An 11202-nucleotide genomic window follows, 5' to 3' on the forward strand; every position below is an offset into this window, starting at 1 on the left:
ACCTAAACCAATCCTCCCCGATCCCTTCGCCCATCTCTTTAATACATACATGCATATGTATTAGTATGTTGGTTAATATACGTACATACAGTTACCATCTACTCCATTTTTCACTCGAAAATAATTTCCCAAGGATACGACTCGATTTCCGAAAGTAAGAAGTAAAGCGACTTTATCGGAGTCAAAGTCTCTGACAATCCGTTTCAGCTCAATTGCTTGAAATTCTACTAAAGCCTGTTTGGAATTCGTTCCGGGAATTATTCAAATACGGGAACTGTTGAAACGCGGTCAAACAACTGTTAGCATATAAGAGAAGGTGAAGCGTTCCTTGTCGGGAACAGTTACGAAGATATCCATGGAACTTAAACCGAAACGTTTGTTTGTGGACCCCCGTCTATTTTCACTTCTAAATTGTCGAGTTTATAGAACTCTAGATTCTAACAATAAGTCACACCGTACGTTTCTCTAACGTATACAATACGACAATGCGAGCAGCTTACGTTAAAACAAAAGTTAAAGGCCTTTATGTTAAATTATACGTGATATAATAGTTTCCTTTTTTTCTCTTTTCTTTCTTTTTCACGCATTAATCATAAATTTTTCTTCTAATCAGAATTTTCATTCTTTTCATTTGTTTTCCATTTTTCTTTTATATATTTTAACTCAATACGAACGCATTATGACAATGAAATGCGATTGTATATTATCGAAAAATAATACGTATATTTCAAAATATATCTTGATGTCGTATATTTTAAGATAATAATTAAAAGAAATTTAGAGATTTTGTTATAGTATATTATTTAAAATTCAAAATGACGTATGTTAAGGTAAACGTTCGTATAAGTATCCATGTGTATAGAAATGATCGCATAGTTCGTCCATCTATTGTAAGAAAAGAAAATATTATAAATCTTATACAAGAGATTATCGTATAAAAGAGAAGAAAATATTCATTGTTTGTCATAATTAATGATTTAAATCATGCGTGCATTTCAATTTGTTTTTTTTTCTTTTTTAAACACTACACTGCAATAATTATTTGTATTAAATTCGTCGTCTCAATTTTGTTTCCCTTGGAATTGATAAAAAAAAAAAAGAAAAAAAATGGACAAGTAAGAACGACGAGAACGAATATTTGAATGAATTAAGCGAAAATATTCTTTCATCGAGATACAATTTTAATTTTCAAAATGCACGAAAATGAAAAAACTAAAAAAATAGAAAAGATAAAACAGAACGAGCGAAACGCTTCATGGGCGATCAAAAATTAAAGCGCTTTACGTCTAAAAATTTATATGAAAAATATAAAATAAAGGAAAAGAAATGCTTGAGTTTTTTCACGCATACACAAACGCATACACAAACACATACACACATACACATATACATTATAACATCGGATCATCAAAAGTCATACTTGCGTTAACAGTTCGATCCGTTAATTATCGAAATTTAATCTACTTAGAGTAATGTGTTAATTAAATTTGTTTCTTTTTCTGTTGTCGCTCGTGTAAAAGTAAAAAAAAAGCAAAAAGGGAAAGAAAAGAAAAAAGAAAAAAAGAACTCCAAAACAATTCTCAAAAAAAAAAACGATCGCCGCATGTCCTCCAAATATAATCAATCGAAAGTAAATGAATGGTATAATTTACGATCGTGATAAAAGGAACCTCATAAATCGCATTCGAGATAGAGAGCGTGTCGTTATGCGAGTAACTTCGATCTTTCGAGCAAGTATCCCCTCTTCTATATACCATGATATTTTATCGTGCGAACGCGATACACGAGCGGCATAATTTATCTGTTTTCAAATATGCCCGCATCAATAAATTTGCATATTTTAATATAAATTCCTAAATGTCTGGCTTGAGTTGAACTGGTTGAGTAAGAAGAAGAAGAAGAAGAAGAAGAAGAAGAAGAAGAAGGAGGAGGAGGAAGGAAGGAAGGAAAGAAGAAAGAAGAAGGAAGAAAAAGATAAAGAGAAAAAGAGAGAGAGAGAAAATGGCATTACTAAGAAGCATCGGCAAAGATATCTTTATCGATCATAGTTCTCCAACGTTTTTCGATATGCTCTTTTTTTCTTATCTTCATTAACCTATTAACTGTACAGATCTTGTTTTATAATGTCTCCTTATCTGAGTTAAGATAGAAGAAAAAAAAAAAAGAAAAAAGAATTAAAAAACAACGTATATACGAATTCACAAAATAATTAGATATATTCGGCTCTTGTAAGATCAAATTAAATTATAAAGAAATGTTAATTGGCTTTTTCGAAAAATCAATCGTTTGTTTCATTCCACGAATATATCATTATCATCGACGAAACTTTAATCCGTTTAAATGTCTATCACTAAATATACTCTTGTCGTGAGAGGATAATTTTTTTTCTTTTTTTATTTTTTCATACGACGATGATATTCGTCGTTTTCGTAAAAAGAAATTATCTTTCTGCTAATTTAATTAAAATTTTTAATGGTTATCGAAAAAGAAAAAAAAATACATTGTAGAATATTTGTTTAGAACGACAACGAAATGAAATGAAATGAAAAGAAAAAGGAACAGAAGAATAATTTGTATGAAAAAAACACTTCGAGCAATTCGATCGATAAAATATTTATATAGTTTCTAATGTTACAATAGATGATAATTTTTCTTTATTTATTGATTGCTTAACAATGTTATTCGTTTGAAACGTCGTTTTGTGAAATTTCAGATTTTAATTTTCAGATTTCCCGAGACGAGAACAGCTTTCACAAAATTTTAAATCCAAAAGGCAAGAGTTAATTTCTTTTGTTTTTTTTTTTTCTCAAGGATGACGAGTATACTCATCACAAAAGGAAACAAAACAAAAATTGCTGTCTCTCCTTGACGATTATATTTCGTCATAAAAAAGAAAACAACTATTATATCTTCATGACGAGTATACTCGTTAAACACATTTAACGAGAATAAAATTCTTTTTCTTTTATATATATACACGTGAAAACGAAAATATTCATTGTACATTTTAAACATATTTTCTTGAAACAATCTCAATTGAAATTATTAATACGCTAAATCAAATTTCTCGCGAGATAAATTAAAAAAAGTTTTTATTTTTTCAAATTGAAAATCTTTCTTTTATTCTTCTTCTTCTTCTTCTTCTATGCCAAAGAAAGACATAAAAGTCAAATTGATCATCATTAAATAATTTTTAATATTAAGCGTAAAAAATATACGAGATCGTTGATTGGCAATTCGATTTTCATAGTGATATCTACGAAACTATACGTTTATTCCATGATATATATATATATATGTATATATTAAACGCTCGATATTACTTCCACGATATAGTTAAATATTATTTACATCATGGTTTACGATGAAACTTCATACGATAAGAGAAGCTTTTGATAATATACCGTAGTCGAAAAGTTTTCAATATGCCTCTATACAAATACATTATAAGTCTATTACCCTGAGAATTTCATATGCTACAAGTTCTTAATAGTAATAAACTTTGCTTTTTTCTTTTTTTTTTTTTTTTTTTTTTAAGCTCGTGCATTTTCTCTTTTCAATTCTATACAAAACTTGACTTAATTTTTTAAAACTTTCTGACGATTAATTACTTCTTCTTTTTTTCTTTTTCTTATTCTTTTTATTATTTTATTTATTTATTTATATCTTTTTTTTTTTTTTTATTTTCTGAATACGATCCTATTGATATTGATAATCGATGGAAAAACAAAATTAGTACTGATTCAAAGTTATATAATGTGATGAAAATATAACAAAGAGTATACATACATATATATATATATACACATATATTTGCATGTGTATATATAATGTAATCTTTCATCTTGCTATTATTCTCATAGTTGATCCAGTGAAATAATGCGAAACAAAGTTTCATTATAAACATATCGAATATTCTCTTGGAATATTAGCTTGCATTATTTCCAATGGTGGTCTTTATCGAAGAGGAAAATAATATTACGTTGGGTCACCGCATCGGTGACAGTAGATATCGCAACGAGGCTACTTAACGCGAATATCAAACAATAACCATACGGCCAGAATTTCGAGAGTAAATCAAACATAGATGCGCAATCTGGTAACGAAATGTACACACACGGTAGTAACGGAGAAAAACAAACTCGGCACGCGGTTAGACGTGGAAAAATAAAAAGTGCAATGAATTTCGATCGTTAATAAAACATTGATTATACTATCATACGAATATCATTTATCGTTTCGATGAATCGATTCGAAGGAAATTTTATACGAAAAAAAGTATTCCCTTTTTCTCTTTCTCTCTTTTTTTTTTCTTTTTTTTTTTTTTTTGATAGAAATATCGAATCATTTTAAAGTTATTAGAAACGATCAAAATAATTTCATTTCATTAATTTAACATATCTGTATGCTTTTAAAATATACGATAAATCACATTTAGACTTTTTTTTTTCGTTTTCTTTATTTGAAGTAACAATTATTTATTTATATTTCCCTTTGATATATGATAATATATTGATTACAATTATATTTTAATATTAAAATGAAATTTATAATTAAATTATATTCATTGAAAAAAAAAAAAATATATATATATATATATATGTTAATATAAATGTATTTTAACAGCCAGTATAATGTTTCATTTTAAATATCCTTGAAAACATAATTGATTATGGTTCTCCTGTGTGTTGTATTGTTATTTCTGTAATCTATAATCCGATAAAACGTAAAATAAAAACGCTAACGTCACTGTAATGGTAAATAAAAATAAGAAAACCCGAAGGAAAATAATTATCATATACCTGAACCTCGGGACGTGTTCCAAGTGCATAAATTACTGCATCGGCAATGTCTTCCGGTAAAAGTGATGGGTGTTTAATAGGTAATTCTTTAATGGGCAAAAATCTATTCACTATATTAGTTTTCACGATACCTGGACAAATACTCTGCCAAAAATGCGATTCATCAGTTATGAAATACACATGTATTAATGTAAATGAATGAATTAAAAAAAAAAAAGAAAGAAAAGTAAACAAATAAAATTCGATCAATTAAACTCACAGTAATTTTAATGGGCGATTTAATAGCGCTCAATTCATGCCTTACTGTATGCGTTAATGCGACTGCGGCATGTTTAGAAGCAGAATACAAATTCCATCCGTTATGACCAGGGATGTCGGGATAAGTAGGTGGGTATACTTTCTGTCCTGCAACACTACAATATGCGCAATTTAAATTACGGCGATAACGTTTGAAGATATTTTGTTTGAAATAAAAGAGAAATGAGAAAATAAAAGGATACAAAAACAGAATAAAAAACAAATGAGGAGGAAGAAAAAAAAAGAAGAATATTGCGTGTATTGAGAGAATACAACAATAACAACACAACAAACGACAAACGATAAAAAGAAAGAAAAAAGAAAACCACGGATGAAATATCTGAATGAAATTGAAAATCCAATTAATAAAAATCGTCGAAGGGACGTACGAAAATTTTCCACTTAGAACGTCGAGCACGTTCATCGACAGGTACAATACGAATGAATAAACAAAACGTAAATATCATAGAGTAAGACGTTCATTAACAACAATACCTGTTGATATTGAAAATATATCCTTCGACGTTCTTCTCTCGCATCGAACGTACCGCACGATTCGTGCACACAGCCATTGCGAGTACATTAATATTTAACAGCTTTTCAAATGTCTTCTTGTTGCTTTCTGCAAATGTAATTTATGGAATTTTTTTTAAATGCACCAACGATAGCTCCATCGAGTTTTCGCGGTAATACCGAAAGCACCATGTCTCGTAGTAGTTGCAATGCCACGGTGCATACATATGAAAGTATAAGAGCTTTTTCTTTCCCAATGTTAATCCTTTCGGGACAACCCTATATGCATTTTTTCTTCTCCTCCCTTCTACTTTTCTATTTTCTTTTTTTTTCTCTTTTTTTTTTCTTTTTTTTCCATCAATTAATATATTAATTTCGATATGGATATATACGATAAATATAAATAATAAATATTTTAATATAAATATACTATATATATATATATAATAATAGATATGAATGTATATAAATAAGATATTATAAATGTATAAACAACAATTATTCGCATAATGAGAAATGTATTTGAAAGGATTAATAATAAACTTACCGATAATAGGACAAAAATCTATAACACCGGCATTATTCACCATAATATCAACTCCGTTAAATTTCTTTTTGACAAATAAAAAGGCAGCATCCACATCGTCCTCATTGGTAACGTCGCAACGAAGAGGATAATATCTATTCTCTCTATTGTCAGCCATTTCTTTCTCTTCCTTGTTCTGAATATCCAAACCAACCACGATTATCTTCCTTTCAAGTAGAGCACGCGTAATCGCTTTGCCGATTCCGGATGCGCAACCAGTCACGACCGCGACTTTTCCTTCCCAACGATTCATTATGATTCGTATGTATTGGTTTACCTGCTAAAACCTATTAAAATTTCAATGGAATAATTACGACGTTTATGAGTGAAGTAAAACAAAAAAAAAAAAAAGAAAGAAAGAAAGAAAGAAAGAAAAAAGAAAAAAAAAATAGAAAAACAAAAAGAAACACAAACAAAAGAAGAATAAATTCTCGACCGATTAAAAATAAATTTTCTATAACTATTTACAAATTCATACTTTACATTCATTTCGATAATCTTCTTGAGTTTTTTTATACGAAAGATAAAAAAGAGAGAGGAAAAGGAAAGAAGAAACAAACAATTAATTGTCATATTTACGAACGAAATAATAACGAAAGAAGAAAAAAAAACTCCGATTAAAATACATCCAATTTTTCCTTTTATAAGAATACTTTATAAGAGTCAATTGTATGTGTACGTAGGGAGACATACTATATTCGAGACATCGAATTATTTATATTTATCTATGAACTATTAAATAGGAGAGAATATGTCAGATCAATAAAAATTATAATGCGTGGTACTATATCAGGATTATAATAATAAAAATGATTATTTATAATTGACGATAAATCGAATTACGTACAAGGCGATATTGATTTTTTCTGTATTTTGCCTTTCGTTTTTTCCTTTTTCTATTTCTCTTTTTCTTTTTCTTTTTTTTTTCTAATACTTCACTAAACTTTTTTTAATAGGACGCCTGACGATTCGAACGATACTGATCGCTCTAACCACGTTGACGACTTTTTTACCTAACGCATTGACCCTCGCACTACGTCATCAGCAATAAAAAAAAAATTATAGCTTTTAATTTCAACTTTTCCCATACACAACTATTATTATTACTATTATTATTATGAAACGCAACTATGAAACTATCTTCCTTTTATGTAACCACAATGCATTTCATCAGCTGAGATAATCTTAATGAACGTATTATTTCCAAGGTATAATGGTTATTTACATGTACAGTAAAGAAATATATATATATATCTATATATATATATATATATATATATATATATATATATATATGTTATTGATATTATCGTTTTTTATTACTACGTTTAAAAAATGTATTTTCTTCTAAGAAAAAAATAAAGAAGAAAAAAACAAAAATACATGTCGATTGAATAAAGTACGAATGAATCACTGGAATAATATAAAAGTGTTAATTTACATGTTTCAATGTAAAATTTTTTTCGAATTATTTATCGTATTCCGAAACGAAATAATATTGGTAGCATTTGAACCCCTTGACGGCATTTTACCGTCCATCAAACGTGCGTCACGGACATATATTTTAAATGTTATACTGCACACGAGCGCAGTGCAATCCAGGCAACTTGCATGAGTCATTAGCCACTCGTTTGCATCCATGTGTTAGAACATACGACATTATCGTTCAACACATGCATTCATGCATGCACGCATGCATAAACAAACGCTCGCAAATATGCAGAATTTTATTTATAACATACAATTATTTATTTTATACACATGCACACACACACACATATATATATATATTTCTTTTTTTACGTTTACAATTAAGCGTTATCAGTTAAAAAAAAAAAATATATATATATATATCCATACAAAAGAAATGCAATTTATGATAAGCAAACGAATATCTTTTTTACATTTTTATCGTCTTACAATTTAACGATAAAAATAATTATTACAACTTTTCTCTCTCTATTACGTTTTCATTAGAAATATGTTTAAATATTAATTATTAGAATGAACAAGACGTATGTAAGTCATGATAAATTCTACACTTGTAATTTTTATTCGATATACGTTAATGGAAACCTGTTTATTTTGTCTCAGAATCATAAACTCCTTTCTCTCTCTCTCTCTCTCTCTCTCTCTTTCTTGGACCCTTTATATTACATATACACTTTCCTGGCGTTTATTCACAGCCACGGTTAGTATATATCGTCCGAAAAACTCGTCGTCTCTCGAAGATTTCCCGACGGAACTCGTTGGGAACCGTGTTGCATTTGCGATACGAGGCAAAAAGATAAAATGAGAAAGAAAAAAAGAGAAAGAGAGAGGAAAGAGAAAAAGAGAGAGAGAGAAAAAGAGAGAGAAAGAGAGAGAGAGAGAAAGAAAGAGAGAACACGCATACGGTAAAGCACGTCGCATACTAACAATAACTTCCAATGAACGCACTGTTGGCCAATCCAAGAGGAATGCTGTTGTTATATAACGGCTGTTATCAAAACGTTCTGCTTTGTTTTTCAACTCAAATATAATGTGATAAATAAGATCAACGAGTATATACCAAAAAGAATCATATAAATTAGAATAAAGTCTTTTCCATATCTTGCGCTCTTACGAAATATACTGAGTTAAAACTTTTAATCACATCATCTTCTTTACATCATAATATTCAAGCATTATAATTCATTTGCCGATATATAACATTGTATATATATATATATGACCGTACGAAATGATAAAAAAAAAAAAAAAAAAAAAAAAAAAAAAATACGAAAAAAAAGAAATGAAAAAAAATAAAAGAAAAGAAAAGAGAAAATATAGAAAAGAACGAAAGAATGGAATATGTAAAAATGTAAAAGAAGAGTTGATTAAACGTTATAAGTGTATGAAAATATTTGGGAAATAAATTCCAAGCTAATAAAAGCTATACATAATACGTAATAAAATAATACCATAAAGATATAAAGCAACGAGAGAGAGAGAGAGAGAGAGAGAGAGAGAGAGAGAGAGAGAGAGAGAGAGAGAGAGAGAGAGAGAGAGAGAGAGAGAGAGAGAGAGAGAGAGAGAGAGAGACAGGAAAGATATCGTGATTGTAACGCATCGAGGAAAAGCAACTTAGTTTATATGGATAAATCTATATTAGAGAATCTACAGTGATACAGCAAACGGGAAAGATACTGAAGGATGATTCAGGAATAAGATTTACGTCGTATTCAAAATGAATGAAGGATTTATTCAAATATAAAACGACAACGAAAACGACTATGAACAAAAAGAAAGATTTACATTTCGAGGATGGATAATCGTTTAGAAAGAACGTGAAACATGCTTCTTTTTTTTGTATTTCTTTCTTTCTTTTTCTATTTTTTTTTTTTTTTTTTTTTTTTTTTTTTTTTTTTTTTTTCTTTGTTGGAAACGTTCGCGAAAGACGACCCGTAACTCCGAGCTCTCGGATACGTCCTGACAAAAGTTGAACGAAGAGAACTTTGGGCTTAAGGTTATCCGTTTATCCACCACTTTCATTCTTCTGACCGGTCGGTCCTTTTCCATCCTCTACTAGAGAAAAGAACGCGCGACGACGTGACCTGCCACAACCCCTCAATCCCCCTACCCCTATCCCTCTTCCCAATCCTCCTTCCCACCCTTTCTCTATCCTGGTCCTCTTTTCCTGAGGGCAGCACCACCACTGGATCCAAAGCAATCTCTTTCGGAAACGTTGTACGGAATATCGGAATATTTTGCAATCCCAACGGACGATTCCCTGAGATCCCTATCGTTTTTCAAAAGAAACGATCTTATCGTACGGCTAAAATATTCCATTCTAGAGAGAAAAGTATACTTGGAATTTCTCGAATCTTCCTGGACACGATAATAAATGGAGTACGAGAGGAAATCTTACGTGTATAACTAAATAAATCCATAGTTATGTATTATAGGAAACGTTTAATGATGAACAATATAGAATTAGATTAATTGCATAGTGTCATAATATTATTATTTATACGATGGATATTATATATTGGATGGATCATCGTAAAAATATGACGTTGATTAAAAAATCATGATAATATTCAAAATATCCCATTTTATTGTCAATTATTTTAATATGATTTTCAAATGACAAAGAAAATTTTATTTAATAACAATATTATTTTAATTTTATTTAAAAACAAAAATAATATTTAATCAAAAATTTTATTTAACAAAGTTATAACTGAGAAATCTAATCATATTGAAAATTATTGACTTCTACAACACGAATCAATATAAAAAGGAATGTTCATCTAATGTATATCTAATGTATATAACGTTCTAATGCATATAACGTATATTTTATATATATTTAAGTGTGTTCAAATGAAATTTATTAATTTCTTATTATAATATTGAGTTACAGATCATACAAAAGTATTAATTATTAAAGAGCAAAATAAAAGAAAAGAAAAGAGAAGAAGCAAAAGAGAAAAAAAGAAGAGAAAAAGGAACGTCTCACCTCTTTCAAGTTATTTTTACTTCGAATATATGACTGGCTGGCCGAGAAATGGCGATAAATCAGAAAGTGGTCCACGGTCGTCGGAGATAAATTTGTTGCAGCTGACGATCGAAGTCAAGATCTAAACGATCTCAGTCATTTCGCAAGAATACTGATCAAGGACTTTCAGATTTTGCGTATACCAGACGACATCGTGAAAGGAAAAATGTTGAAGGAAAATAGATCACAATAATAAATGTATTGTTTTTTACTACTTCAACTAATTTTCTTTTTCTTTTTCTCTCTCTTTTTTCTGCATATCCTAAAGGAAAAGAAAATGTGAATTTATTTACATATAATGAATTTAAATAAATATATTGCAAAGATAATATTTGTGTTGCATATTTAGTTTCTCAATTACCTTATAACAATTCTTTCGTAATTCCATATTACATAGAGAAATGATATTTTACGTACAATTAAATCGCATTACGTTGCTACGGAATGAATGAGGGATCTCTAATTTTTCTCGTTACGATTTT

The 11202-nt window shown here is 29.1% G+C and overlaps 1 protein-coding gene across 2 annotated transcripts; it reads right to left on the reverse strand.

Moving 5' to 3' along the window:
• Positions 1–4599: 4599 nt before the first annotated feature.
• Positions 4600–7233, reverse strand: LOC124956734 (farnesol dehydrogenase-like). 2 transcript variants are annotated; one of them, XM_047512922.1, is made up of 6 exons: positions 7142–7233; positions 6160–6485; positions 5595–5721; positions 5062–5215; positions 4803–4946; positions 4600–4709 (listed from the first exon to the last, which is right to left on the reverse strand). In XM_047512922.1, the coding sequence occupies exons 2-6, from the start codon at positions 6449–6451 to the stop codon at positions 4671–4673; spliced, it is 756 nt and encodes a 251-aa protein (XP_047368878.1). In that variant the 5' UTR covers positions 6452–6485; positions 7142–7233; the 3' UTR covers positions 4600–4670. The 2 variants fall into 2 exon arrangements, with proteins under 2 accessions (XP_047368878.1, XP_047368877.1); XM_047512921.1 differs by having other exon boundaries at positions 7046–7199.
• Between the last annotated feature and the right edge of the window lie 3969 nt (positions 7234–11202).

The sequence above is a fragment of the Vespa velutina genome, chromosome 23 (assembly GCF_912470025.1).
Source record: "Vespa velutina chromosome 23, iVesVel2.1, whole genome shotgun sequence".
Taxonomy (NCBI): Eukaryota; Metazoa; Arthropoda; class Insecta; order Hymenoptera; family Vespidae; genus Vespa; species Vespa velutina.